The sequence below is a fragment of the Patella vulgata genome, chromosome 2, assembly GCF_932274485.2.
Source record: "Patella vulgata chromosome 2, xgPatVulg1.2, whole genome shotgun sequence".
NCBI lineage: Eukaryota > Metazoa > Mollusca > Gastropoda > Patellidae > Patella > Patella vulgata.
This window is the reverse complement of record NC_065880.2, coordinates 40,523,995-40,550,823: the sequence shown is the minus strand read 5'-3', so window position 1 is coordinate 40,550,823 and position 26,829 is coordinate 40,523,995. Positions and strand designations below refer to the sequence as shown.

Below are 26,829 nucleotides of genomic sequence, written 5' to 3'. Positions count from 1 at the left end.
AGAATATTATACCAATTTCATTTCATACTGTGCCAGAGAACTGGATTATCGGGACTAAATATACGTACATTACCAACAGACTGGGTGATGTAGACTTATATGACGAATTTACATATCGGGATTTCCAGAAACTATTTATGCGATATTGCATGATGAGTAACTTAGCTCTGCAACAAGCTGTTTAATATTTAGGTTACGTTAAACTATTAAATAAAATTAATTTCACTCATGCAGCAATAGTGCATCACGATATCAGTCTGAATTAAATACATCTAATAAAATTTATAAAATGCAAATAAAAATGTTTCTTTTAAAACTAAATTTGTAAATTTGGCTTTGGGATTTCCAACATGTCTAATTTAGAAACATTCATACGCCTCAGTATTATTCATTTTCCCTGTTTTCATCAATTGAGAGGTGTGTGGGGTGAGAACAAATGGTAAGATTGGATAAAATACAAAACTTTCCGAATTACTGTTAGGCTTAATACACCGTTACATCATTCAGTACCTGGACTGTTATTTTTAGCTGTGACAAAGCCCTGTGTGTGTTGCCTTTTGCGGTTACAAATTTAATATATTTGCATGCCATGTTATACTCAGCTGACTAGAGGCTCAGCCAGTACCGGACCTAGGCAGGGCAATGTGGAATGTCCCGGGCCCTCCACATTTTGGATAGAGTACAAGATTTTCAAATATTTTGATCATTATTACATTGTTTGCATAAACATTTACTTGGCGGAATATTTTTTTTCTATCTCGAGATGGTGTGTGCTAAGCGTAATCGAAGTCAGTGCAACTTTATGAGCCTTAGAACGGTATCGCATAAAAATATGGCTTAATTTGCTATACTTTCAAAGTTTATGGGTTGATTTTTAATTTCTTGTTGATCAGTAACTGAAAAGATCGACAAATTTCTTTTTGGTTGGCAGATTTTATATCACTATTTTTAGGTCATTTTGTTCAAGTTCAAAATAGGTGATTAAAATCCCTATGCTATGACAAAACGATTTTCTTGAACAGACAGTTTTACAAGAAATCCATAATTCGTTATAAATGACGTGTTAAGGAGTTTGTTTTTATTATCCGATAAGAATCTTTTGAAGGGGAGTAACATGCGCTGATATATATAATGTCTAAGTCCAGAGATAGTGGATGGATACTACATTCAGCTAGACACCCCGTGTTACTGGCACGCTTAGGCGTATTGAAAATGGATTTATTTACGATATTTTTCTTGAATCAGCCCCCCCCCCCTCCACACACACACACACCTCGACTAAAATTTAATAAAATTGGCGTAAAAACCACCATGTTTCACCGAGGTGTCACAATGAAGATTTTATAATTAACTGTTAAATGACGGTCTATATAAGTGTGTATAATCTAATGAATTTGGCATAAAATGATTTTTGATTTATCGTGGAGATCACAGATCATTATGCAACGATCCCAATAGGTGTACAACTTCCTCTTTTATACAAATATGTATATACAGGAAATATACATTCAGGAGAATACGTTACAGTATAGGTATAAATATATTGATTATTATATACCAAGGACTTTTTTTTTTACCACAGATAATAATAATACAGGATCATAATATAACGGATAAGAGCAATCTTACGACAGGTTTTACCAAGTTATCTATGGTGCTCTATTTCAGCCACCCCGAACGTTGCCTTTTACAGTGTTAATTTATGGCGTAAAGAACGATGTCGCTTTATAAGCCTGACATCGCCCTTGAAAGCTTGACACGTCCGCGATCACGCGTCTCCACTCGTCTCCCACGTCGCCTTTGCTATATGAATTATATTTGTGTACGCATGTCAAAGGAGAATTCAATATACTTTACAAATATCTACAATATGAAAGTCAATATTTACCAATATTTACTTTTAACGAATGATTATCTATAATCATAATAAGGCAAAGATTCTGTATATGGTTGTTTTCATATACATTAATCAGCATGTATAACAAATGTAAAATAGCAAACTTTTCGTAAGGAAAATCCAAATATAAATTATAAAGGGCGACGCAACGCGCATAGCTTAACATTGTCGGAGGCGACACGGGGGAGGCAGCCGATGTCGACGAGCGAGTGATCTAAAAAAAACCCAAAAAACACACCATTAATTATCTCTATATTAGATACGCATGTGATAGTCAAATGATATATTCAGTTACTATTGTTATAGTACATATTTTGGTATATATACTATTCAAAAAAAGTAGGGGTTATTTGATTTTGGGGGCATAATTCTAAAATATGCAAATGACTACGAAAAAAGTCACTATAGAACCTAACAGAAGAAACATTTCCAGTTACATGTGACGCCCAAACGCACCAATAGCTACCGCATGGAATGCAGGTGATGCTTGGGATCATCATGGGGGTCCAACCCAAGATTTGCACGACTCTGACTTTGAATGTTACAGTCATTGTGGCATTGAATTCCAGGGTGGAAACATCAGTTTAATTGTTTTAGTGACCAGAAAACAAATTTTGATACGCGTCGGCTTACCCAAAATGAAAGGTTACGTGCCCTTGGCATGCTACAGATCGGCACAACACAGGCGGTTGTGGCGCGGACGATGAATGTTTCTCAGTCTGTCATAAGCAGGCTATGGTCCAGATACCGTGATACACAATCTGTACAGGACAGACCACGCTCAGGTCGACCAAGGGCGACAACTCAAGCCCAGGATCGATTTATCCGTACCTTGGCCTTGAGAAATCGTGTCATCACAGCAAATCAGATCAGCGCTCGTCTTCAAACAGACACTGGTGTGAGAGTGAGTGGCCAGACGATTCGGAATCGACTGCATAGGGGTCACCTTCGCGCCCGACGTCCTCGCGTGATCCCTTGTTTGAGAGATCATCACATTCAGGCAAGACGTCGTTGGTGTAGGGATCGTCAACACTGGGATAATCGACGCTGGAGCAATGTGATGTTTTCAGATGAGTCAAGGTTCACTGTTGATTTTTTGGACAGACGTAGGAGGGTGTGGCGTCGTCGGAACGAGCGCTTCCAAGACGTTAACGTCATCAGACATGATCGATTTGGGGGTGGTTCTGTTATGGTGTGGGGAGGCATCACTGTTGCTGGAAGAACGGCTTTACATGTTGTTGCAGGGCGTGTTACAGGCCAGTACTACCGGGACAACATCTTGGCAGTCCATGTTGTGCCGTTCGCACGACGTCATGGCCGCCGTTTCATCTTCCAGGATGACAACGCAAGATGTCACAGGGCCAGGATCGTTACAGGTTACCTCCAACAACAGAACATCACCACATTACCTTGGCCAGCACTGAGTCCCGACCTCTCCCCCATCGAGCATGTCTGGGACATGCTTGGACAGAGGTTACGTCAACGTCAACAACGTCCTGCCAATGTCCAAGAACTTGCTGCTGCGTTGCAACAGGAATGGGACAATCTGGACCAAAATGACCTTAGACGTCTCATTAGGAGTATGCCACGTCGGATCAATGCTTGTTTGGCAAACAGAGGAGGATTTACCCGTTACTGACTTGGTTGTGATGCTGTGGTAACTTTGCTGTTTGACCCCGGGTATCATTTTACCCTTATAATGGTCAGTCTGTGCCTTACTTAGTCTAACGATCATTTGGAATAAATCGATGAATGTGAACTTCATTTCATTTTGTCATTTGTTTCTTCGTCAGTTTCATTAGGTGACTTTAATAACACTTAAAAATCAAATATCCCCTACTTTTTTTGAATAGTATACGTAATTACTTATCTAAATTGACTATCTGCTTTATGGTAGATAACTTAATCTTTACTCCGAACCTTGAGCGTTCTAATCCGAACGAATTGTCTTATCTATTTACCTTTTTTGAACACTTATCTTAAAGATACTTTCCCATTATTCATTAATGCAATACTATATGTATATGAGGGTTATTTTAGTTCTATGAAAGATGGCCTGCTTAATGTATGGGAGTCATTACCAGGCAGATTTGGGATAATTAGGTACTTTGCCTATTAAAATCGCTCAATGACGTCATAAACTGGTCACTCAAATAAAATATGGTAATGGTCTACCCTAATAGCTGACGTATCTAAACGTTTTTTTATAAATTAAAGAGCGCGATTAAATTTGCTTCAGACGTCCAGTGGGGTTCTTAGAAGAACGTACCCACAGCCTCCTCGGCTTAGAGGTTGAGATTGAGACAACATGCTGTGTTCCTAGAGAGACATACCTTTAGAGGCCGGGATAGAAGAGCTTAACTCTCGCCACGGAACACAAGCTAAGTGATAGGGAACTTATATTTAGCTTATATTTAATGCCATAGCTGTGTGTGTAGTGTTTCTGTATATAACCTTTGTATTATTGATGTTATAAAGATATATAATGACATATAAACATAGCTATAGCAGCACAGTGTTCCAGAGTTAATTATCATTGAGTAATAAAAAGTACACAACGTGGAAGTCCGGATTAGATACAGTTGTGACACTATGGGCACAGATGTGACACTTTCTTCTAGGCGTTTCTTCGACTTCACGCTGGGGGATCAATTATTTCAATCATCAATTAACTTATTCTGGAACACCGTTTATGTTGTTCTAAGTTTATATAATTAAACAAATAAGCAAACTACAAAGTTATGATAGTACTTTTTGAGTTAATAAAATATCCACGATCTGGGTTTAGCATACTTTACAACTCAGACCTAACGGCTTAAATACTACATTTTGTATCTATCCCAGCCTCTCAGCCGAGAAGGCTACGATGTTCCCCTCTCGGGCCGCTTTATGATATCTGAAGGTAAATCAAACCATATCTCTCCTATATAGATATTATAATGCGTCATCTATTAGGGCGGGGCAACTACCATTTTGGGTAAGTGTTTCGTATAGGCACCGTTTTACGTCAACACTATTCTAGATAATTGTACTAATCTGTGCACGAGATAACTGGACTATAGTACCCTACTTCCAGCAATGGATACTGACATAACTGTCGGTGAGTTAGTCTAAGAAAGAAGCAGGGGCGGATTGGGCCGGTCGGACAAAAAATGAAAAAAAATTTCAATTCGTCTAAAAACCCTTTTTCTGCTGAACATTAATTGGGGGGGGGGGGGGGTGTATTGGACCGGCCATGGAGCGATGATGATCATGTTGTATGTGGCCGGTGGCTTTAACGGGCCGCCACGCCATCACTGGAATCTGGATTGGGCTGGTATAATAGACTTTCTGGGCTGGGTGTGCTGCGTGTGAGCCGGAATTCGGAATCCTGCAATGGGGATTCCGAATTTCATCCGAAAATTTCATCGGATTCACCCGACACTGTCGCCAGAAACGTCTGCCGATGGTTCGTAACTCCCCAAAAAAATTCAATTTTAAGGCCTCGGCAAAATTTGATGATAGCTGGTCTTGACGATACAATGATAATACGTTAATTAATAATATGACAATATGATAATTTCACAGGTTGATGGTTGTAAATTACTTGCAGGTCGGTTTTTTGGCCTATATTAATCGATTTATGAGATATATTATTTGACAGAGATTATGATCAGATATGCCACCAAATCGCATATTTGGGGTTCATTTTTCAAAATTTTCATGGGGGAGAGCCCCCGGAACCCCCATCCGGTCTCCGCGGTCAGTAAAAGGGGCCGCTCCGACACGGGAGCCCGGGCCGGTTCCCGGCCCCAATCCGCCCCTGGATAAAAGTAGAGTAATGCAAGCTACTTCATTACCCTAGTTTTCGTCACACATCATGTAGGTAACGAATTTCTATATTAAACAGAACACCTTTCTTCAAGCTAAAATAAACCTAAGAGGATTACACAGTGACACACGATAGTGTCACATTAATATATACTTTTTAATTGTGATTTCAATATCTTTATTTGTGGTATGATGTTCATTCTTAATAAACCCAATTCGACGTCAAATAATTATTACTTCTTATAGATTAAAGCTCCTTGAATAATAAATATTGCGAGAGGGCCGTGTTTCGGCGTATTAGAGCTACGCACCCCCAGCATAATAAGTTCCAATATACCGTAATATACGTCAAGATAATGGTCAAACAGCACACGTTCTCACTGTCACATATCCGTTGAATTGAAAGTTATCTTAGTTAAAAACGTTGTGTTCTATGGAAGGGTATCGCTGACTATATTTAAAAAGTACAATGTACAAAGTCCTAATACCGGTAATGATAAAGTCAAAATACCCCTAAGGCCAAATTTAAATGTAAAACGTCAACAATGTAATGTGTCAAATGATAAATAATTTATTGGAAAATGCAGGGGGTTTTTAACATTTCGCTCATTACATTTTAGATTTACTCTCTGTAGCATCTCATTTGCCCTTCACGCTTTCTACATAGCACCTTACGCATAGCGCTATCTTTGATATGCAAATGTAGGATATCACGTGACTTATTAAAATATACAGGAACGACGCCGAGATCAACCCGGCACACTATAAGCCAGCACAATTTAAGAAATTTACTTAACCTTGACAAACGATCAAATTTGGATGGTACTAAACACTATCACCATGATTACAAATGTGGTGGTGGTGTGTGTGTGGTGGGGGGGGGGGGATTCAATATCAATAACGGTCCTTAATACGAAATTCCAGATATCAGGTTACATATCAGTGAAAATCATAACTTGCGAAAAGATCATTTGGACGGCATTAACCTCTTTTAAGTGACTGTGTGTGAGTGAGTGTGTGGTGTTGGTGGTGGGAGGATTCAATGTTGAAACACGGCTCTCAATACGAAATCCCTAATATCATGTTACCTATCAGGACCCTAGCCAGCTTGCTAGCTTCGAAGGGGCAGTGAAGTTTTTATGGGGGGGGGGACACCCGGCACAGTCTGGCTACGGGCCTGTTACCTATGTTACCTCAACTCAAATATGTAAATAATTTTCTGGCAGATTCATATTTGCATACCTTGAACAACGTCGGGTGGTAAGAAACTCTGTTATATGAAGGACGGGGGTAGGGGTATTTAATGTAAAAATACGGGTCTTAATACAAAATTCCAGATATCATGTTACTGACAAGCACGTTCATTGCTCTTTTCAAATATGCAAATAATGTTCTGGCACATTCATGTTTTCTTAAAAAGATTAAAGTTGAAGTTGAAGGAGGGGCGGAGATGAACTAAAGGTGCGGAGCTTAAAGATACATAATGGGAGATTAGATAAAGAGCTGACAGTTATCACTATAATAGTTAAAAAAAGATAATATAAAGGGAATTTGCTGAAAATTGCATTCAAATTGATCCACTCTAAACCGCGAATTTTAGGCCTAGCCTCGATCACTATTACTAACGCCGGTACGATAAAATAAATAGTCCCGATTATCCACCTCTTGATTTAATCATGAATGAGTGTAGAGCAGCAGATCGGATCCTAATCCAGAAAATATCGCAGGCTAGCGATGATATCGAGAGTTGGTTATGGTCTGGATAAGTTAATTAATGTCTAATGAATAATTTAGATAAAATTTCAGGCCCAAAGAAAGACCTGCAATTGGCAGATTTAGCTCTTGAATAATGTATATTTAATCCAGAAAATGTATAATTATTACTCTTAAGAGAGTCAAAATACAGGCCTTAATACGAAATTCCTGTTATCGTGTTATATATCACTGGAAAGTATGTTTTATTTCAATCTATTAGTTATTTCCTGGCACATTCACAATTACGTACTTTAGAGAAAAGAAAGAAAATTCCTCATTGTTTTGTTGAAAGAAATATGTCGCTGTCAAACAGAATATTCTTTCAATTTATCTTATTTGTCGACGGCTCAGATTAGCCATACCAATCACATGATTTCGTTGCAGTCACGGTCGTCCCGCGAATTTCTTATAGTGTGCCAGCTTGATTTCCTCTTATTGTGTGGTGAATACCATTATAGTGTGCTGGCTTATAGTGTGCCAGGTTGATGTCGGCGTCGTTTCCGTTTATGTTAATAAGTCACGTGATATCTACATTTGCATAATATCAAAGCTAGTGCTGTGCGTAAGATGCTATGTAGAAAGCGTAAAGGACAAAGCGCAAATTTGAAAAGTAATGAGAGAAATGTAAAGACATGTAAATGTAAGACATTTGTCATTTGACAAATTACTTTTGACGTTTTACATTTAACTTTGGCCTTAAAGGTATTTTGGGTATTTTGACTTTATCATTACCGGTATTAGGATTTTTTTTACATATAATCAATCGAAAAGACATTTTAGCAGAGCATTTAATAATGTTCTACGGTCAAGCTGTCTAGTCGTTCGGATGGGACGAAAAACCGGGGTCCCGTGTACACATTGGCGTGCACGTAAAAGATCCCTTGACAGTTGGAATTCGATATAAGAGTAGGCCGTAGTGCCGCTGTCTGGGCAAAATTTTCCTCATAGCACACTGTATGGCGTATGCCCGTCTTCATTAGCCCAGGTTAGGAGCAGAACAGTAGGACGTTAAACCACATTTCATTTCATTTCATTGCCCTTACAATAAAACATTATTTTACATTATCTAATCTTACTGTTAAATATATATGTCATAATATAAAATATTTCTTATTACAGGTTTGATAATATTTGCAGGAACGATTCAAATTAGTTCATGGCATATAATTTCAACCGTTATTTCCGCTTGTCACAAATCACCCTGTTATTTACCAACGTTTTCAAGGTAATGTATTTAAATACAAATCGTATGACAATAATTTTTACTACCATGGGGTAATCTGTACCTAATTTATTTTAAACGATGCCTCTTAATATGGAAGCCTATAACTACCATTCATAATTTCTACTTTTCGCCCCTTCAAAACACGAAAGTCGAAAAGTCGAAAAGTCGAAAAGTAGAAGGTACGACAAAATGTGAGGGGACAGCACGCTATACAAGCCAAAATCGACTCGAAAAAAGGGAATTAAGAAATAATACACTGCGATAAATAGCGCCCCTCGTTTTTTCCTAATTTCTTATTTTTGACTTGCATTTTGGCTTTCGATTTAGTAATATTAACAGTGGGACGTTAAACCCCATTTTATTTCATTTCATTTCGTACTGTCGACTTTTCGAGTTTCGCTTCGGTAGTCGTTGTAGTCTCTACATTCCAGGTCACAACTGAATTCATGCAATTCGCGTTAAAAAAAATAGTCTGTATGTTAAAGTCTAATATTGATGGCGATATTAGCGACCTATGATTTTGGCTTGGTATCGTTCCTCGACTTTTCGCCTCGGAAGTTGATGTAGTCTCTACTTGCAAGTTTACATTTTGAATACGCGCATTTATGATTGAATTTCATTTACTGTGGCTTCATACGGCATTTAAAATTGCAAGTTTTCCCGATTGGATATTATTATTATTTAATTTCAAATTATATTAAGAGAGGGATTTTTTTAAAAAACAAATTGGCGAGAGAGAGAGAGAGAGAGAGAGAGAGAGAGGGGGGCACGTCACTTGAATCAATGACAGATCGCGTGATTTCACGCGCACGCGTTAAGCCACTTACCCCCATGTAAAACGGATTTTATCAGTGGTATAATTGTATGTATACCGGTACGGGATAATTGTTTTATAATAGACCTACATGATAAATTAAATTGTTGTAAGTTTGAGGGGGGGGGGGGGGAGTTTTTGATTTTATCGGATATTTTTGGCAGATAAAATATTCCAGTTGGCGGAGATAAAATATGAATAATTTTTTTAAATAAAAATTATTATCAATTTTGGCGGAGGAAATGTAAGCCAGTTGAGCCCTGATTGCACGTATTCAAATGCGACCTGGTAAAGACTACAACCACTTCCGAGGCGAAACTCGAAAAGTCGCCAGTACGACGACAAGCCAAAATGATAAGTCGCTAATAGCGCGTGTGTTTATTTCCTAATTTCTACTTTTCGAGTTGCATTATGGCATTATGCGTGTTGGCGCCTTCTTACTGGCATCAATAAATACAAAAATATGACAAAGTCGACAAGACGGTACACAAGCCAAAATGATAGTCGAAAATAAGAAATTAGGAAAAAACGAGGGACGCTATTATCGCGGTGTAATATTTCTTAATTTCCTATTTTGGAGTCGATTTTGGCTTGTATAGCTTGCTTTCGCCACACATTTTGTCTTAACTTCTACTTTTTTTTTTATCAGACATTTTTGGCAGATAAAATATCCTAGTTGGCTGAAAAAAAAATATGAACATTTTTTTTATATAGAAATTTTTATCCATTTTGACGTAAAAGAAAGAAATACGGTGTGAGCCCTGATTGCACGTATTCAAATGCGACCTGGAAAACTGAGACTACAACAACTGCGAGACGAAAGGTCGAAAAGTCGCTAATAGCGTGGTGTGTTAATTTCCTAATTTCTACTTTTCGAGTTGCATTTTGGCTTGTATAGCGTGTTGGCGCCTTCTTACTGACATCAATAAATACAAAAATATGACTAAGTCCAAAGTCGACAAGACGGTATACAAGCCAAAATGCAAGTCGAAAAGTAGAAATTAGGAAAAAACGAGGGGCGCGATTATGGCTGTGTGTTATTTCTTAATTTCCTATTTTCGAGTTGATTTTGGCTTGTATAGCGTGTTGTCGCCTCACATTTTGTCGTAACTTCTACTTTTCGACTTTTCGACTTTCGTGTTTTGAAGAGGCGAAAAGTAGAAATTATGAATGGTAGTTATAGGCTTCCATAGTCATATGATTTATTTCATTTTAATTTCAAAATTCGCAAAAATATTGATGTCCAGTTTAGTGCTGTGTAAACCACGTTTGCCTTTCAGATGGCAATAGAGATCGACGCAATGCCTTCTAGTTTAGCCATGTACCATAGTGTAAACAACAATGGTGATTTAGGCCACCAGATGTATGAGGAGGACGAGGATGAAAATCTTGTAGCGACGATAAACGATAATGACGATTTTAAGACCGACATCTATATCATTTATGAGGATGATTCGAATACCCCCGACGTCTTCGACACACCAGAAATTGAACGCGAAAAAACAAATCTGAACCAAATGCCCTGTAATTCAAAGTTTAGGCACACTTCGTCAAATTGCCAGACAATACCAAACCAGTCCATTGGAGACAATGACAATGGTAATAGTAGTGGTAATGACAATGAAGATGTGTGGCTAACGAAGGCCGAGGAAGAAGAATTAATAAAAGCAGCCGGCGACTCGCTCTGTAATGGAAACTGTTTGCCCCTGATAAAACAGGAGTTGAAAATCAAAATACAAATGAAAAGACTCGAGAAAGGTGAAGAGGAAATAACAACAGATGAAACAAAAAGCCAAGAAGAGGTATGCTATAGGAATTTGTGGAATTTAGCACTCATTATGACGTTCGTTCACATTTGTTTGTGGACATTCTACAGATCAAAATTCATTATTATTATCCGAATTTGACGAAACTTAAACACATCTTTATATCTCAAACATTCCACTTCCTTTCGATATTTGGCACGTATCGTACCGTAACTTCGTGGATTTTTGCCCCTGATTGTACGAAAAATCGCGTTGATGGTCACTTATTATTATCCGATTCTGATGAAACGTTTATATCCCAAAGATCTCGGATCCTTTCGATACTTCCTGAAAAAATCATGTGTTAAGCTTGTGGATTCTCTAGAGGTCACAGTTTTGTAATTAATTTTAAAAACCGTTCAAATGTATTACCGTTGCATCAAAATTACGTAAGTGTTCGAATTTCGTGAAATTAAGAGCAATACTTCGGTCAAAATAGAGGCCCCCCCCCCCGCCCTTTTACGCGAATAATGTAAAAGCATGTATACTTCCTGAAAAAATCGTGTGTTAAGCTTGTGGACTCTCTAGAGGTCACAGTTTTGTATTTAATTTTAAAAACCGTTCAAATGTATTACCGTTGCATCATAATTACGTAAGTGTTCGAATTTCGTGAAATTAAGAGCAATACTTCCGGTCAAAATAGAGCCCCCCCCCCCCCGGCCCTTTTACGCGAATTGTGTAAAAGCATGTATTAACACGGTTGTGGACCCGATTGTGATGAAACTTAACATATGTTAAGAATCACAAAATCTTGGATGAGTGCGATTTTGGTGCGCATCTCGTTCCTTCCGTGCCAGTGTTTATGCCATTGTTCATTGTCCCCGATTTGGTCTAGTTCACTATGCAATGCAATGGCCTTGACCAATGAGGTCACTAATTTTAAAAGTAAGCCTTTGTTAGCATGTGTATGGCATACTTAATTATAACGGTAAACCGTAAATCTGTTTTAACCATGTTCTTTTATTCGATGCAAAGCATTGGGACAACGAGAGAATGAGTCATGTTGTTCGTGGGGGGTTGGAAGGTTGATCGTTCCAGTTCCCCGCCCATCTCTTGAAAATGTTGGCGAATCTTGCATGGCAACCGCTTGTTGTTTATATTTTTCGTCCCACATTTCGTCACATTGTCCGTCCGTCGGTCCGACCGTCAACAATTAGCTTCTGAATACGATAGAGTATATAGTTTTTAATGAATCTTTTTCAAATTTGGAAGGGGGTGGGGGAGAAGCATTGGGGTCACGAGAAGGCGAACCCTATTGATAATCACCTTTCCTCTCACTAGTCAAATAAGAATTCAGTGTATGTTAATCCTATTATTAAAATCATGTAGACACCCCTGACCTTCTTTTTTTTAGACTGGGTTATTATTTCTTTGACTGACAACATCCCGTGGCGTCCTTGCCGCACCCTTATTTTTAATAGAATCACGTTGCTTTAAGCGTTTTGTGAATTTCTATAATATTAGATTTTTGGAAATGTAATTAATAATAAATTATTTTTAAAATTTCATTATGGAATATGAAATCACTATCTGTGTAAATGCATAATATATACTATGTAATTGCAGCTTTTTATGAAGAAAATCAGAAAACGTTCTCGGGCGAAAGAGCTCAACAGATTAGCATCACTTCGTTCCAGGGAGAAAAAGGCAAAAAAAGAAAACGAAATTGTTGAAGTATGTATTGATTAACTAAGTACAACTATTTTAATGCTTTATTATTTAATTATTTATTTTTAGTTTGTTGTCATTTTAGGAAGCGGGAGAGGGGGTATTATGTTACATCGAACCTTTCCGGTATCAGTTATTTTAAAACAGTTTTTTTTAGTACCGAGTATGTATAAATGACTCTAACCAGTAAGAATACTAATGAGAAGCATATTGTATTTTCAGAGGTTTCGACGCCTGAGTGATTCAAATGAAGAATTACAACAAGAAAAGGAAAAACTGGAAAAGTTGAAGAAGATTTACACAGGCGAATTAGAGCATTGCCAAGATAGCAACTGTTGCTTGATTGAAACCTTAGTTAGCAATTTTCTTATATAAAACTGATGATATAAATTGAATTGATTCTTTTGTGTTGAACATTATAAATCTTACTATTTCGTTCTAATGAGCAACCGTTTGTATCTGGTCTTTTTATATGATGCCAAACTCAATGAGATCAAGTACTAAATGAAGCTATAATAACAAGCACCTATATTATGTTCAAATAGCAGTCACCCAAAGTGCTTTATACATGCATTGTTTGAACCAAGCGGGATTTAAATCAATTTTTGTGTGCTTTTTTTTCGTTTGTAATGCCACTTATCGCTTGAGAAGTTCACAAAGGTAAAACATGTTAGCCAAATACTTATTCTTTTTTTTAATGAAAAATCAGATAACCCTATTTAAAGTCAGCCCTTTTATTGAGCGGTGTGCATTAAAACGTTAACCGATAATCCATTCAACATCTCAACCACCCGTTGGTCTAGAGGGTTGATTATGGGCCTCTGTGAGTAAATGTATAAATAATAACGTTTGTATATACAGCATTTGAAGTCAGGAATGTACAATGTTAGATAGTTTTGTGTACTCTGTATACAGCAATGAATATATCACTTTCAACCAATAACGTAGAAGTAAATAATATATAATTTTGAATGGGGCATAACTCTAAAATATTTATCCAATTTCGCCTAAAAGAAATGGGGATTCATGAACTATCACCATACAAGTCTTCTGAAAGTTTCAGAAATATTTGATGAATCTCTGTACAGCCAGGAAAAAATGGAGGAGGGGATGGGGGAGCATTATAGCGCTAAAAATCCTAATCTGACTTTGCCGAAAAGACATGATGATACCCATCTTGACATGTTACACATTTCCGGAAAGTAGACTGTATGCATATATTATAAAATCATCGTTCCACTTTATCGTACCACTTCAAGGACTCCACATGCAGTTCTGGGATTTACCGTTGATTTCACTTCTGAACTGAAAACATGCACTTTCAGTTGAAGGTGTCAAGATGTATTTTCGTGCTTCGAGAATTTTATAATAGCTGAACCTTTCCAGCCACATTTAAAATACAAGTTCATCAGTACAAAAGGAGTAAACAAGGCCTACATTATAATCCAAACATTGATGTAAACAGGAGTGTGTGTATTTAATGATTTTCTGATTGGTTGATAATAATAGCAGAATCATCAAGGCCAGTTAATTTGAATACGTGTCCTGCCCGTGGACGAACCCAGGGGTTAGTGGAGTGCAACGGAATAAGACCACCGGGGATACCAGGAACATCGGAGGATGAACTCTATCGATTTTCGGCGTACCACGCCGTTCCGTTCTGGAGTTCCACCTTTTGTGAAAAAAACCCTTTGCGATAGAGGCTACAGCTTTTGGCAGGTTCTTGGACGAAGCCTATTGATAATCAGCGTGCAACGAGCTCCCTTTCCGAGTTACCACCCTCTTTTCGAAAACCTTGCGCGATAGAGGCTATAGTTTTTAACCCCTATTGTAATAATCGTATCTATAAGTGTAGAGAAGGATTTAAAAAAACGCTATCAGAAGGATTATTTATCTGATATACACACGGAAAAGATGATCAAAATCCTGAGACGACAGATTTTTCAGAGAACATACTTCACGTTTATTTAAATATCAATGACTACAATTTTGGGTTGACATTTCATTCAACAATTTCTCCAAACATTTTCATTAGTCCAGTCGAAGCAGAACAGACGTTAAACACCATTTCATTTCTATTCTTCGCACAGGCGGGGTGACTATAATCATGATGGCCGAAGACGACAACCCCGGGGTCACGATAGGATTGATTGTTTTATTTGCCAGTTAGTCGAACCTTATTTGATTAGTGTATTGAATAAAAAAAGACATTTTTATAAAAAAAATACCAAGAGTTTATTTCAACATAATGTCATTCGTTAAATTTTGAATCATTCTCGCTTGAATATTGTAGGTTGAGTGTATGAATTACAAAGAACTTTATGTTCACATTCATACATGTACAGTATATGCAGTCTTTGCCTTTTCTATCAATGCATTCTGCGGGAAAATACCTTTCTTAACAACAACCTATCAAGTTTCGATTTAGATCGATAATAGACAGGAAATATTTCTACACGAATACACAATAATAAAATAAGTATACTTAAACTTAAATTCAATTGAATTTTCGTCCTGATCTGCGGACATTTTGTTTTTGAAATCGCGTAAAGGTATCTCTGTGTTTGTCGAGTAGTTATTGAACCTGTGATTGGAATTGGTTATTATTGGGACGTCTGCGGTGTATCTGTTTGTGTTGTATAAGTGCATGGTTCACCCTTATGTTCCCAGAGAAATGACTAAAAGAAAAAAGGATGCCTGCTAATTGTGAAGTTAGAGACTGACATCGAAATTTGATGTTTCCAGAGAAATAATTAAAGAGAAAAGGATGCCTGTTAACCGTGAAGACTTTAAAGACAGTGAAATTTGGTTGTTTTTGTTAGACGTCACCATGGAGATGAACAAATACACGCCGAAATATGTTTGTGTGTTATAACATATTCATAAGAATAAATAGACATAAATATGTCCCCCAAGCAAAAGTATACCTGTCCGGAAATGTGCTTCTCGAGAACGGGTCCCAATATCTGAGACACGATAGGATTGGGTGATCCAGACGATGGTTAATAAAAATGAATTGTGTATTTGTTGATAGTGATTAAAATTCATACACAGCATTTTGAATATCACATCTGTTCAATTCTAATATATTATCAGTTATTTGTGGTTTTAAATGTAGATATAATTAAATTTGAAATATATAAACAGATAGCAGTTTTAAGTCCAGAGCCGACCTCCCATATCGTATTCCTCAATGGATACAGGCCTATATTAAAAAGTAAAATTCAACCAAGACCGTCAAGCTAGGATACTTCGACCGTTGCTATCCGATAGCTAACAGAAACGTTATCACACGTTTATTCATCGTATACACAATGGCAGTTATGTTATAATTGAATTGCATTATACCTTATCTTATACTTTAGAATAGACAACATTAATCAAAAATGCAGTGCTGTAACTATATTTCGAGCAGTTCTTTTCGTGGAGAACTAGATGGGGAGGAAATATCTAGGGTACTGAATGAAGTCAGTAAGGTTGAAGACGCAAATCTACCATACTTGATGTTTAAGGATATTGATACCCACGGGCTGATTCCTGATAATGAAGTGGATATTCAGACTTCTGAAATTTTAGAATTTATAAAGCTACCAGAGCAATCAGAATTACCGAATGAAAGTTACCCAAACCATCTCGGATCTACTTTGAAATCCGACACAAAAGCATATCCAGAAATTCTAGATTTGGATTTATACAGAAATCAAACTTCTCGCACAGGATATCCGGATTCTTGTATATCTAACTCTCATTTTAACAATATTCTGAAAGATTTACAAATGTGTGACGACAACGCTTGTTCTTTAGCTCCAAGAAAACACTCTGGTTCTAATCCAGTTAGTGACCCTAGTACAATAATTAACCTATCTTGTGCGCCAAATAAAACAGATGAGTCTCACCAAGCACAAGTCAAGATGGGAAATTCTCTCAGTCAAAAATCAGCCGATACCAAGAAAAATATAATTGACTCTCCATTTGAGAATCCCCAAAACGTCACACACAACAGATCTGTATTAAGAAAAAGACTGAGTATTAAAATAAAAGAAAGGAGAAAACAAGAAGGAAAGGATGAATTTATTCCTGATTTTAGTTCCAGGCCTACTTTCGAGGTAAGCATCATTTAATAAAACTAGGAAATATCACGAACCAAATTTACATCATCCTGGGTCAGTGCTTACGTGGAGACTTGACCTCTCCCCCAAATTTTTAAACCTAACCCACACTCTCGCCAACAATTACGTGCCATCATAACCTTGACTAAATCTACACTTGGCTTTAATTTTTAGACTTCCCAGAATAGGATTAGGGTTGAATGAGGATAAAATGCGGCAATGCTTGAATTAACATGCACTGCGTATACACTCGTTTTTGAAACTACATGGATTGTCTTAGCACGAAATGATTGTAACTTTTGTGTAACCTTTGTTCTACAGTTCTACTGGTGTATTTCTAGTCTAATTAAAAATTCCTAGAATAGTTTTATCCGTAAAATATTGCATTGTTTTAAAGGCAAAAATCTATAAATAGAGCAACTGCATTCGGAAATAAATTAGAAGTCCTTGTCCAACTTAAATATAGTTACCTCCCTTTAACTGATTCAGTTTTGAAAGCTGACTAATAAAGGCATGAATAAAGCTAAACAATTAAGTATTGTTTAATGGTCGAGAGCGAGACATTAAACATCTTAAAATACTGACACTCCGCACGAGCTTTTACGTCACATTAGTCCAATATCTCACTGGTTTGAATAAAGTACTATCGGCAAGTTGCCCGTACGATTATTTGAAATAATGGTACGCCAACATCAAAGGGTGACGTCACATCTGTATTTTAAATACAAATAAAACTATATGAATACGTCACTTTTTTTTCAGTAAGAGACCTTTCGTACAAAGGTACTAATTATTGTCACAGTTTGAATACACCTATCGGTAGAATAATAACCAACAAAATAAAAATAAATAAATAAAAACTATTCTGGCTTGCGTTTTTATTGTAATTTTGAAGCTCTTTGAAAAAAAATAAATATAAAGAAATGCCTTTGCAAAGACTAAAAGAACAGCTTTACCATTGATCTAAAACATATTAAAATCTATCCTAACGTAAGTTATGGCGACATCTTTATTATCAATACCTGAATGATAACTCATTTCTATCCATTGTTGGCCTTATTGCCCATTGTGCCTTTAATAACATTAGACATTATTATGTTATTAGCCTTCCGATGAAGAAAAGAGAAAATCCCAGGATTTGAAAATGAGGAACCTAAAATCTGCCAACAGAAGCAGGGATAACATGAAGTTAAAGGTCAAGAAATTAGAAGAGGTACTTGTATGGCTTATTTCTAAATTAAAAACGCGACACCAACATCCCCGTCATTTTAATGTCACACCCTCTTTGCTTCTGGTCAAAGAATAAATTGCTGTCTTATTTTGAGATATAACCTGTTGTGGATTTAACTGTCGACAAGTAAACAATTGCCTAGTTATTCAGATAAGACAAAACCAAGGCCCGTCAGTGTACACTTTAGAGAACCAATGGAAGTTGTAATTCTATAAATATAGGGGGAAACATAGAAACGAGAGACGTTAAATCCCATTCAATCCAACATCCCACAAAATGCATTATTTTAATCATTTAAATTTCTACGGTTTAATTCTTACTAACATGTACTCATATTGGTCATTTGAGATATAAACAAAATTGAAATATCACCTTGGATTAAACAGATACCCATCAAATGATTTAGCGAATATGGTAGGGGATTGGTCTGTTGATATCGTTTGCCGAGAATGCCGAATGTTGACATAATAAAGGGTCCAGTTTGTGAGTTACCCAGGTCTGATAACAATTATAATTTAGTGATTTGAGGCGAGGATAGTAACTAGAAAGTGCTGAATAATGTATGTTAAACATTTTTAATTATTTCCCAATACAAATGGTGTTGTTTTGATAGATATGTTTTAATTATATTTTAATTATATTTGATGGTCCACCAAACAAGATAAAATTTAATATAGTACTTTTGTGGGGTGTTACCAAACCCGATGTATTTTAACACTCTTTAACACAGGTATACTTTTACAACTTTATATCGGCCCACCAAACAAGGTTTGATTCCTTTTTTGGTCTATCAAACCAAATATATTTTAACACTATAATTAGGTATACCAATTCAATTCAGAAACAATTTTAATACTTTATTTGGAACCATCAAATCGGATAACCTTTTAATACTTTATTGCACCCACCAAACCAGACACAATTTTTTTTCTGTTTCTGTTGGGTCCACCTAACCAGATATACCATTAATACTTGCTTTGTGACCACCATAGTAGATACAATTTTGATACTTTATTTGGAGCCATCAAAACAAATAGGTTTTAATAAATTATTTGGGTCCATTAAACCAATGTCTATAAAAAATTTGTAATAATTATTTTTAATTTATATACAAAACAAACATACCAACATTAAATGTTTTTTCTGTGTTTTGGGAGGATATTTTTTTTCGAGGGTGTGTGTTGGGGGATGAGGGTGGGTGGGTCTTTCATTTGTATTTATTAAATATTTCGTGATTTCAGAGCATACGCTATTACGAAGAGAGTAACAGTAAATTGGAATCGAAGATAAAAGAATATGAAATGTTACTTGCTAACAGGAGACAGTGGCTGGTGCGACATGGTGTTGGTGGAAACATTGATCCTAACTCGAACAACACTATAAACAGATGTTTTAAATCCGGGATATCAAGCAGTAGCAAAGTATAGACTTAAACATGCATTATGCAAGAGCTAAATCTACCTATTGCAGGTCTTTCTTTGGGTCTGTAATGTTATCTCAATTATTAATTAGACATTATTTAACTTATACAGACCACAATCGACTCTCGATGCCATTGTTACCCTGCGATATTTAGTGGATTTGAATACATTTTGTGGATAATCGAAACTTTGTTTATTATCGTGCCACCGTCAGTAATGTCTCAGACGGAAGCAGTTTGACTGAAATTTTCAGCAAATACTGTTTTCTTTATCTATTTTTAACTATTATAGCGAGAACTATCAGCTCTATATCTAATCTTACCTAATGCCCCTTTAACAATAGGAAGAGTTATAGAATGGTTTCAAATTACTCTTATTAATGGCTGGACAGGTAGATAACCTTATCACCCAATATTCAACAGTACTTTTTAATAGCCATTAAGTTTATAAATTAATTAAAAAACAGACTTATCCATATACATATTTCACCAGAACAGTAATATACGATACATGTAAGACTATTATATTTATTTACTCTAGTATATCACACCCATACATTACAATGAATTATGGCAGGACGATATGAGATGATATCGAGACTTATTTGTTTATTAGTTTGCAAAAACGAACATTAAGACAATTTGAGCATGTTGAGTGAAGCACGATTAGATCTACATATTATAATAGTCCTTTGACACTCGACACTGTAAAGATGCATCACGAACTAATATATTTATAATATTTTTTTTTCTTCGCTTTGATCTCGATTTTCCCTTCTCAACCACACACTGTGATCAAAACGAGGATTTCCTGATTTTCTTGGCCAAGCTGTCACCAGTCGATATTTGCATACAGCTGCAAAGATTTGCTCGAAATTAACCAATCATAATTGATTATTATCGTTTCTATTTTGAAACAAGTAAATGTATCGTCATATGCCACATTCCAAATCCCATTTACAACAAGTTAAATACAAAAGTGACTAGTATTACATTTTCAACGCCATACATGAGGAATGTTTCATTTTTAAAGGATATATTGTTTGAACAATACAAATGTATGTAATGTCATACCTAAATCAGTTTATTGATTCACCGGAAACGTTATTTTATATGGTATTTTAAAGAGTTTAGAATTTTTTTCTTGAATTGAATGTATAAATTGAACAGTGATGCATGGTATACGAATATTTTGGGTTCGACGTGAAAGCAAACGATAAATAGAAAATATTGCGAATATCATTCAGAGAATTCTAGTAGCAGCAATATTTTAATTTTAGTGTACTGTAAATATATGTTAATAGCAGATAAGTACCAAGAAGTATTAGAACATACTAAAGTTATTGAAATAAGTTGTTTATTATCATAAAGCAGTGTTAAATTTTAAAGCGTGAATGTTCGTATAAATCTAGGACTGTCAGTTACATGAAATTGGGACAGGACATCACCACTCTCACTATAATTATAAATCCCAATGTCAAGTGATACCAGTTATTTCGTGCACGACACCGACTTGGCGTTCAAAAGTATACTTTTCATCACGCATTTGTTATTACCTTATTTGTATTCTATAAACACCTACTGCTGTCTAATTATTTAAAATATGTTTTATACTCCCGCATTTAATGTTATAATCATAATATTGCCGTTACCCATGTTCGGTGTTCGTGCACTGCTCGAAATTGACACCAGATGGATACACGTTAAATTAAATGTTCAAATTCGGCTCTGATCGTAAAAACATCGCGCCATTCGCGAGGGCATTTTAGTCATCGTATGGAGTTTCTCAGGCTCAGACTGAAAATTCCTGAGCGCTGGCCATCGTATGGCCTTCGTTTGTCCTGCTGGTATAAACTATTATACAATATTCACATATTCGTATTACCTTCGTGTGTGCTTCGGGTACCACCGTGTAACCTTCTATAGGCTATCGATTAGCTGTTGACCGACCAAGTTCGGGGCCATCTTCGCGCGAAATTCAAAACTCCATATTCGTATGGACATCTGGTGTAAATTTCGCGAGAGTGCGGCGCCCGCATAACAATTTTCAAGGAAAAGTTACTAATAATCTGTTTTAAAACATGTATCATTTAATTGTATCGTCACATGGTGGTAGCTACTGAATTTTCTTGTTTCAGTTTGGTTAGTAGCTATACAATATTGCCTTAAAATTGATTATTTACACTGACGCGTATCGTACACAAGTTGTACTTTTCAAACTATGGATGTCGTCCGAATAATAGCTTCAATAGTAAATGAAGTCTAATTTCCGGAACACCGGATAACGCTTCTCATTTGATGAGTTCACATATTTTTTGTACCTGAGTATTCGTTATGATTCACGGGCACTTTCAAATGGAAAAAGAGAAATAAGTACTATTATAACATTTCCCAAATATATTTTTGAATAAGGCAAAAGACAATGTCAAAGATATACTTGATAATTGGGCTAAGTCATTTATAAATCAATAGAAAAAGTATGGGGATAGTCGGTAGCCTTGAGGAATAAAATCATTCATATTCTTTGGCTATCTGTGTCTTTGTGCCAGACCAAGAGTTGGGGGACTAACACAGATCGATATAAACTGAAGATGTGCCAGTAATGGCAGATGCTGGAAAATCCCATTCATAACCGTGTCCCCTGCATGGATGTAACCATTTTGATTGGTCGATCTCACACCATTGTCAGTTTCAGGTTTCCATAGCTCATTATGGAATCTAAATGTCGAACTATAATTTCCCAGTGAAATATGGCGAGGAATTAATACATTCATTCAATACTTCTGACGCCCACACTGCTTTGTTCCAACTGTTCACTTTCATGAATGAATTTATCAATGACGTCATTGTATTACTCATTCATAAAAGATACTATTATTTTTCTAATCAGCTTCAACAAGGGAATTGGCAACCACGGCTAAATTTGGAACATTTTGTAAAGATTTATATTTAGAAATCAACAACACTGATGCCATAGTTTTTTTTATTTGATCAATAAAAGCTAGTTTTGAAAACATTATTTATCTTCTTTCTTCTTTTTTTTAAAAAAATGTAGGAAACACAAATTTACGTAACACATTAAAAGTATGTTGACATTTATAGCACTGTAAAAATTTGGAATAAGAAAAATATTCTTATATTAGTACATTTTGTGTCTTTTAAATGACAAATATATAATTTTTTGACAGAATTCTCCGACATTGATCTGATTGATTTTCAATCAGAATTAAAGGACAAAACATATAGATTTAATAAATTTTGTATTTCTTCAGCTCTTTGGTAAATTAGTCTATTAAATTCGAATATGGAATGACAAAACCCGACAGAATATGAATGTTACATTTTCTAATCACAAAATCGTAGTTTATTCTTTAATGTCACTATGGCCAGTAATAAATAATAGTATTATATATAAACAAGTTTTATAACGTCGAACGTTAATCACAGTAAAAACAATAACATAGAGACTTTAACCCTTATTTTAAACCCAATTATATATGTATATTATTATTCGCTTAAAAACCTTACAACTATATTTATATATTATTCTTTACTTAAAAACCTTACACTATATTTACATAAATTATTCTTCACTAAAAACCTTACACATATCATTTTTACAGTATGTGGTGTGGTTGCAACAGTTGCGGCAAATATGGTAGTCAGCTCTCTCCATTCGTTCTTGAGCTAAAGCACTAGCGATGTTTTTATTTTGCTCCTCCAGATCATTTATCTTCTGAAAATATATCAGATTTATTTCATTTATAAATTTGTTGAAATCAGCTAATTCATTTTGTTAGCTTATCCTCATTCGAGTTATCTATTTTTGGTAAATCTTTTAAATGCAAATAATCTGATATACATGTATAAAATCAAAAGACTGTGCCATTTTATGAAATTATCATAACAATAAAAACGTTACCCAAAGAAGATCTTGATGGCGTTCTTTTTGTCTTTGGCGATATTTTTTTGCCGCTTTTTTGTTCGATTCCTTCTTACGTTTTCTCTTCTCTTTTTCTTCTTCGGTTAACTACAAATAATCGACGATATATCTTACCAAATATATAACAGACAATAATCATTAAATGCATCCCCCACTCCCAAAAATACCAAAATAAAAAATGTTTCCCACACCACCCTAATAAAATAATAATAATGATGATAAAAAAAAATGGCTATTATTATTCCAGTATTACATGAAGACGTGCAAGACAAATAAAGGATGAGAACCGACGGGAATTACAGTTTATTATTTCAGTATGACATGAAGACATGCAAGGCAAATAAAGAATAGGAACCGATGAGAATAACAATTTAGACTCTATAATAAATAATTACTTAATTTATGTATGATTATACAAGTTTATTATTTTGGTCGTTCCAAATATCATACTTTCAGATAAAATATTTTATGTCGAACAGATGACATAATTACGCTCGAATGAACATATCTTAGAGAACTGACCCCTTGTTCTTGTTTTTTCGTTGTTTGAACTATATATTCTGGAAGTCCTCTGTCCATACGTCTAATCTGTATTGTATCATGTACTATACGTTTGGTTAAAGGTAAAGTTGATCTTGTATCAATTACTTCTTGCACAGCAGCTTTTATATTTGGATCATCAATTTCCTCACACAACAAGGTCTGGATATATATAAATATATATACATAAATACAGGCCCGTCGAAACCGGGCGAAAGAGGTTGGTGGGGCTGTTGGGATTTGAAAGTCCCTTAGCCAAAACAGTTGTAAATATGTGTTTCTCAGTTAAAATAATTGTTCCGGGAACAAGTCCGATACCCCTTTTAAATTTGTAGTTGTAGTAAATTAAAGTATCCGAGTGTCATATAATAATAATAAAGCAAAAAACCCAAACAAACAAAGAAAAACCCGATAAACACGCCTAGTGCTGTAATAATAATACCGTTAACCGTTGCCTTTTGTGAATCGCTGAAGCATATACCAGTGAATACACGTTTGTCAGTTTGTTAGTTGTGACTATACTTGACTACTTGCGATATTTTTCGTACACTTTAAGTGACTTTATATATAATATATATATATATATATATATATATATATATATATATATATATATATATATATATATATATTAAAACACTCGCTTTCATTCATCGCTTTGCTTTTATTATTTAAAAAGACATTATCACTCTCATCAAGAAAATAAATAATTCATTTTGAATAATATCATATTCACATAACCATATTCGTGAAATTTAGTTATCGAATCATCGCTTCATTTAATGAAACGTTGTCGCTTTCAAAAATAAAATGAAATGAGATTTAACGTTCTTCTGTTCCGACTGGGCTAATGAAGACAGACGGGCATACGTTATAATATGAGGTAGATTTTTGCCCGGACAGCGGCACTACGGCCTACTCTTATATCAAATTCCAATTGTCAAGGGTTCTTTTACGTGCACGCCATTATGAACACGGGACCTCGATTTTCCGTCCCATCCGATGGAATATCCGTTGTTCCTTGCCAGGCCCTCCGTCCTGCACCACTGACAAGAGGGAACCAAGCCAGAAACTCCCGGTGAACTTTCTCGGCTAACACCGTGATCGAACCCGTATCCTCCTGATTAGTGATCCAACTTCTTACTCACTGAGCCATCCTGATTCCAAAATCCCTGAACTAATTAGGTATTTTGCGCAACTGTTCGTTAAACTCTTTTAAAAACTACCATATCTCGCTAATGCCTCTTTAACATTTGACCTCTAGTAGTCTAATTAACGTTACATGATAAACTATTGTTAAAATATGACAGACTAAACGATTTTAAAATAGACGAACACCCCCCCCCCCCCCCGCCCCCCAAAAAAAATAATAAAATACTAGGTCATAAAGCACATGGTTTTTATCATTTTAATATAGAATGTAAAGAACACTTACTGTTTCAAAATCTATCTCCATATTTAGTCCTTGATATATTTCTGAAGATTAAGGACCAAGCGCTTGGCGCTTCAAATTTATGTCATTGACGTTATCACGTGGTTTTAACCCTTTCACTATAGCGATCTATTAACCAATCATTATAAAGCTGATGTGAATTTCTTGTTGATATTTCTCATCAAAAAAACTCTTTGTCTGCATGAATGAAAATTTAAACCATCGCCATACAGCTTTTTATATCTTGAATAGACGGCAGATGAAATAAGATTTAAAGGGGAAGACCAACGATTATGAATGTGTTTACAATCACGCATACATTTAATAATATGAATTAATAATTCATAACACAGACGGTTACTTATGCTGATTGCTCCAGTCAACGTTAAATGATTTTCTAAAACATTTTGTCGGCAGTTAATTTTGAAAAATATAATCCTTGTAAGGCATTTAGCAATTGACTTTCTAAAACATTTTGTCGGCAGTTAATTTTGAAAAATATAATCCTTGTAAGGCATTTAGCAATTGACTAGAATATTAGATATGTCTTTTATATCTCTTTGTACATTAGGGTCATGCTTGAAAACGACTCGTGAAATCTATTTGAAACGTTGTAGTTAATAAACAAAATGATTGTATCCCTAACAAAATATGTTGGTAGTAGGCTAATGAGGTCGTACTTTAATGTTTCTGCAGATATCGTCGGATTTCACCCCAAAAATGAATAAAGGGGCATTGGGTAAGAATAGATAAAGAGATGACAATTTTCGCTAAAATGTTCAAAAGGTAGATAATGAAAACAAAATATGCTGAAAATTTCAGTCAAATTGCTTTACTCTGAACCGAGATATTAGCAATTCAATTTTAGGCTAGCCTCGATCGTCCTTACTAACGTTGGTACCGTAATAAACAAAGTCTCGATTATCCATTTTACGTTAAATTATCCAACACAAAATGTATTCATATCCACTAACGATGGTATCGATAGTTGATTATGGTTTGGATAAGTTAATTAATGTCTAATTAATAATTTAGATAACATTTCAGGCCTAAAGAAAGATTTACGTCCTGCATAATGCACGTTTAATAGTGTGTCAATCGTGAAAATGTCAGTGTAAATACCACAGTTCTGTTCATTATTCTATAATGGGCGTCCGAATAGCACAGTTATGTGCATTAT

At 35.6% G+C, this 26,829-nt stretch overlaps 1 protein-coding gene and 2 long non-coding RNA genes across 3 annotated transcripts; 2 read left to right on the top strand and 1 right to left on the bottom strand.

Annotated features, from left to right (window-relative positions):
• The first annotated feature begins 349 nt into the window (after positions 1–349).
• On the top strand, positions 350–11,166 carry LOC126810573 (uncharacterized). Its single transcript, XR_007675256.2, has 3 exons — positions 350–439; positions 8,582–8,687; positions 10,782–11,166. It is a non-coding gene; the product is annotated as an uncharacterized LOC126810573 (long non-coding RNA).
• A 2,182-nt stretch (positions 11,167–13,348) lies between these two features.
• Positions 13,349–19,916, top strand: LOC126810572 (uncharacterized). Its single transcript, XM_050535719.2, has 3 exons — positions 13,349–17,080; positions 18,189–18,296; positions 19,556–19,916. Exons 1-3 carry the CDS (start codon positions 16,361–16,363, stop codon positions 19,739–19,741), a joined length of 1,014 nt encoding a protein of 337 aa, XP_050391676.1. The 5' UTR covers positions 13,349–16,360; the 3' UTR covers positions 19,742–19,916.
• A 2,799-nt stretch (positions 19,917–22,715) lies between these two features.
• On the bottom strand, positions 22,716–25,768 carry LOC126810574 (uncharacterized). The gene is made up of 4 exons (XR_007675258.2): positions 25,653–25,768; positions 24,200–24,379; positions 23,657–23,764; positions 22,716–23,470 (listed from the first exon to the last, which is right to left on the bottom strand). It is a non-coding gene; the product is annotated as an uncharacterized LOC126810574 (long non-coding RNA).
• Positions 25,769–26,829: the final 1,061 nt, after the last annotated feature.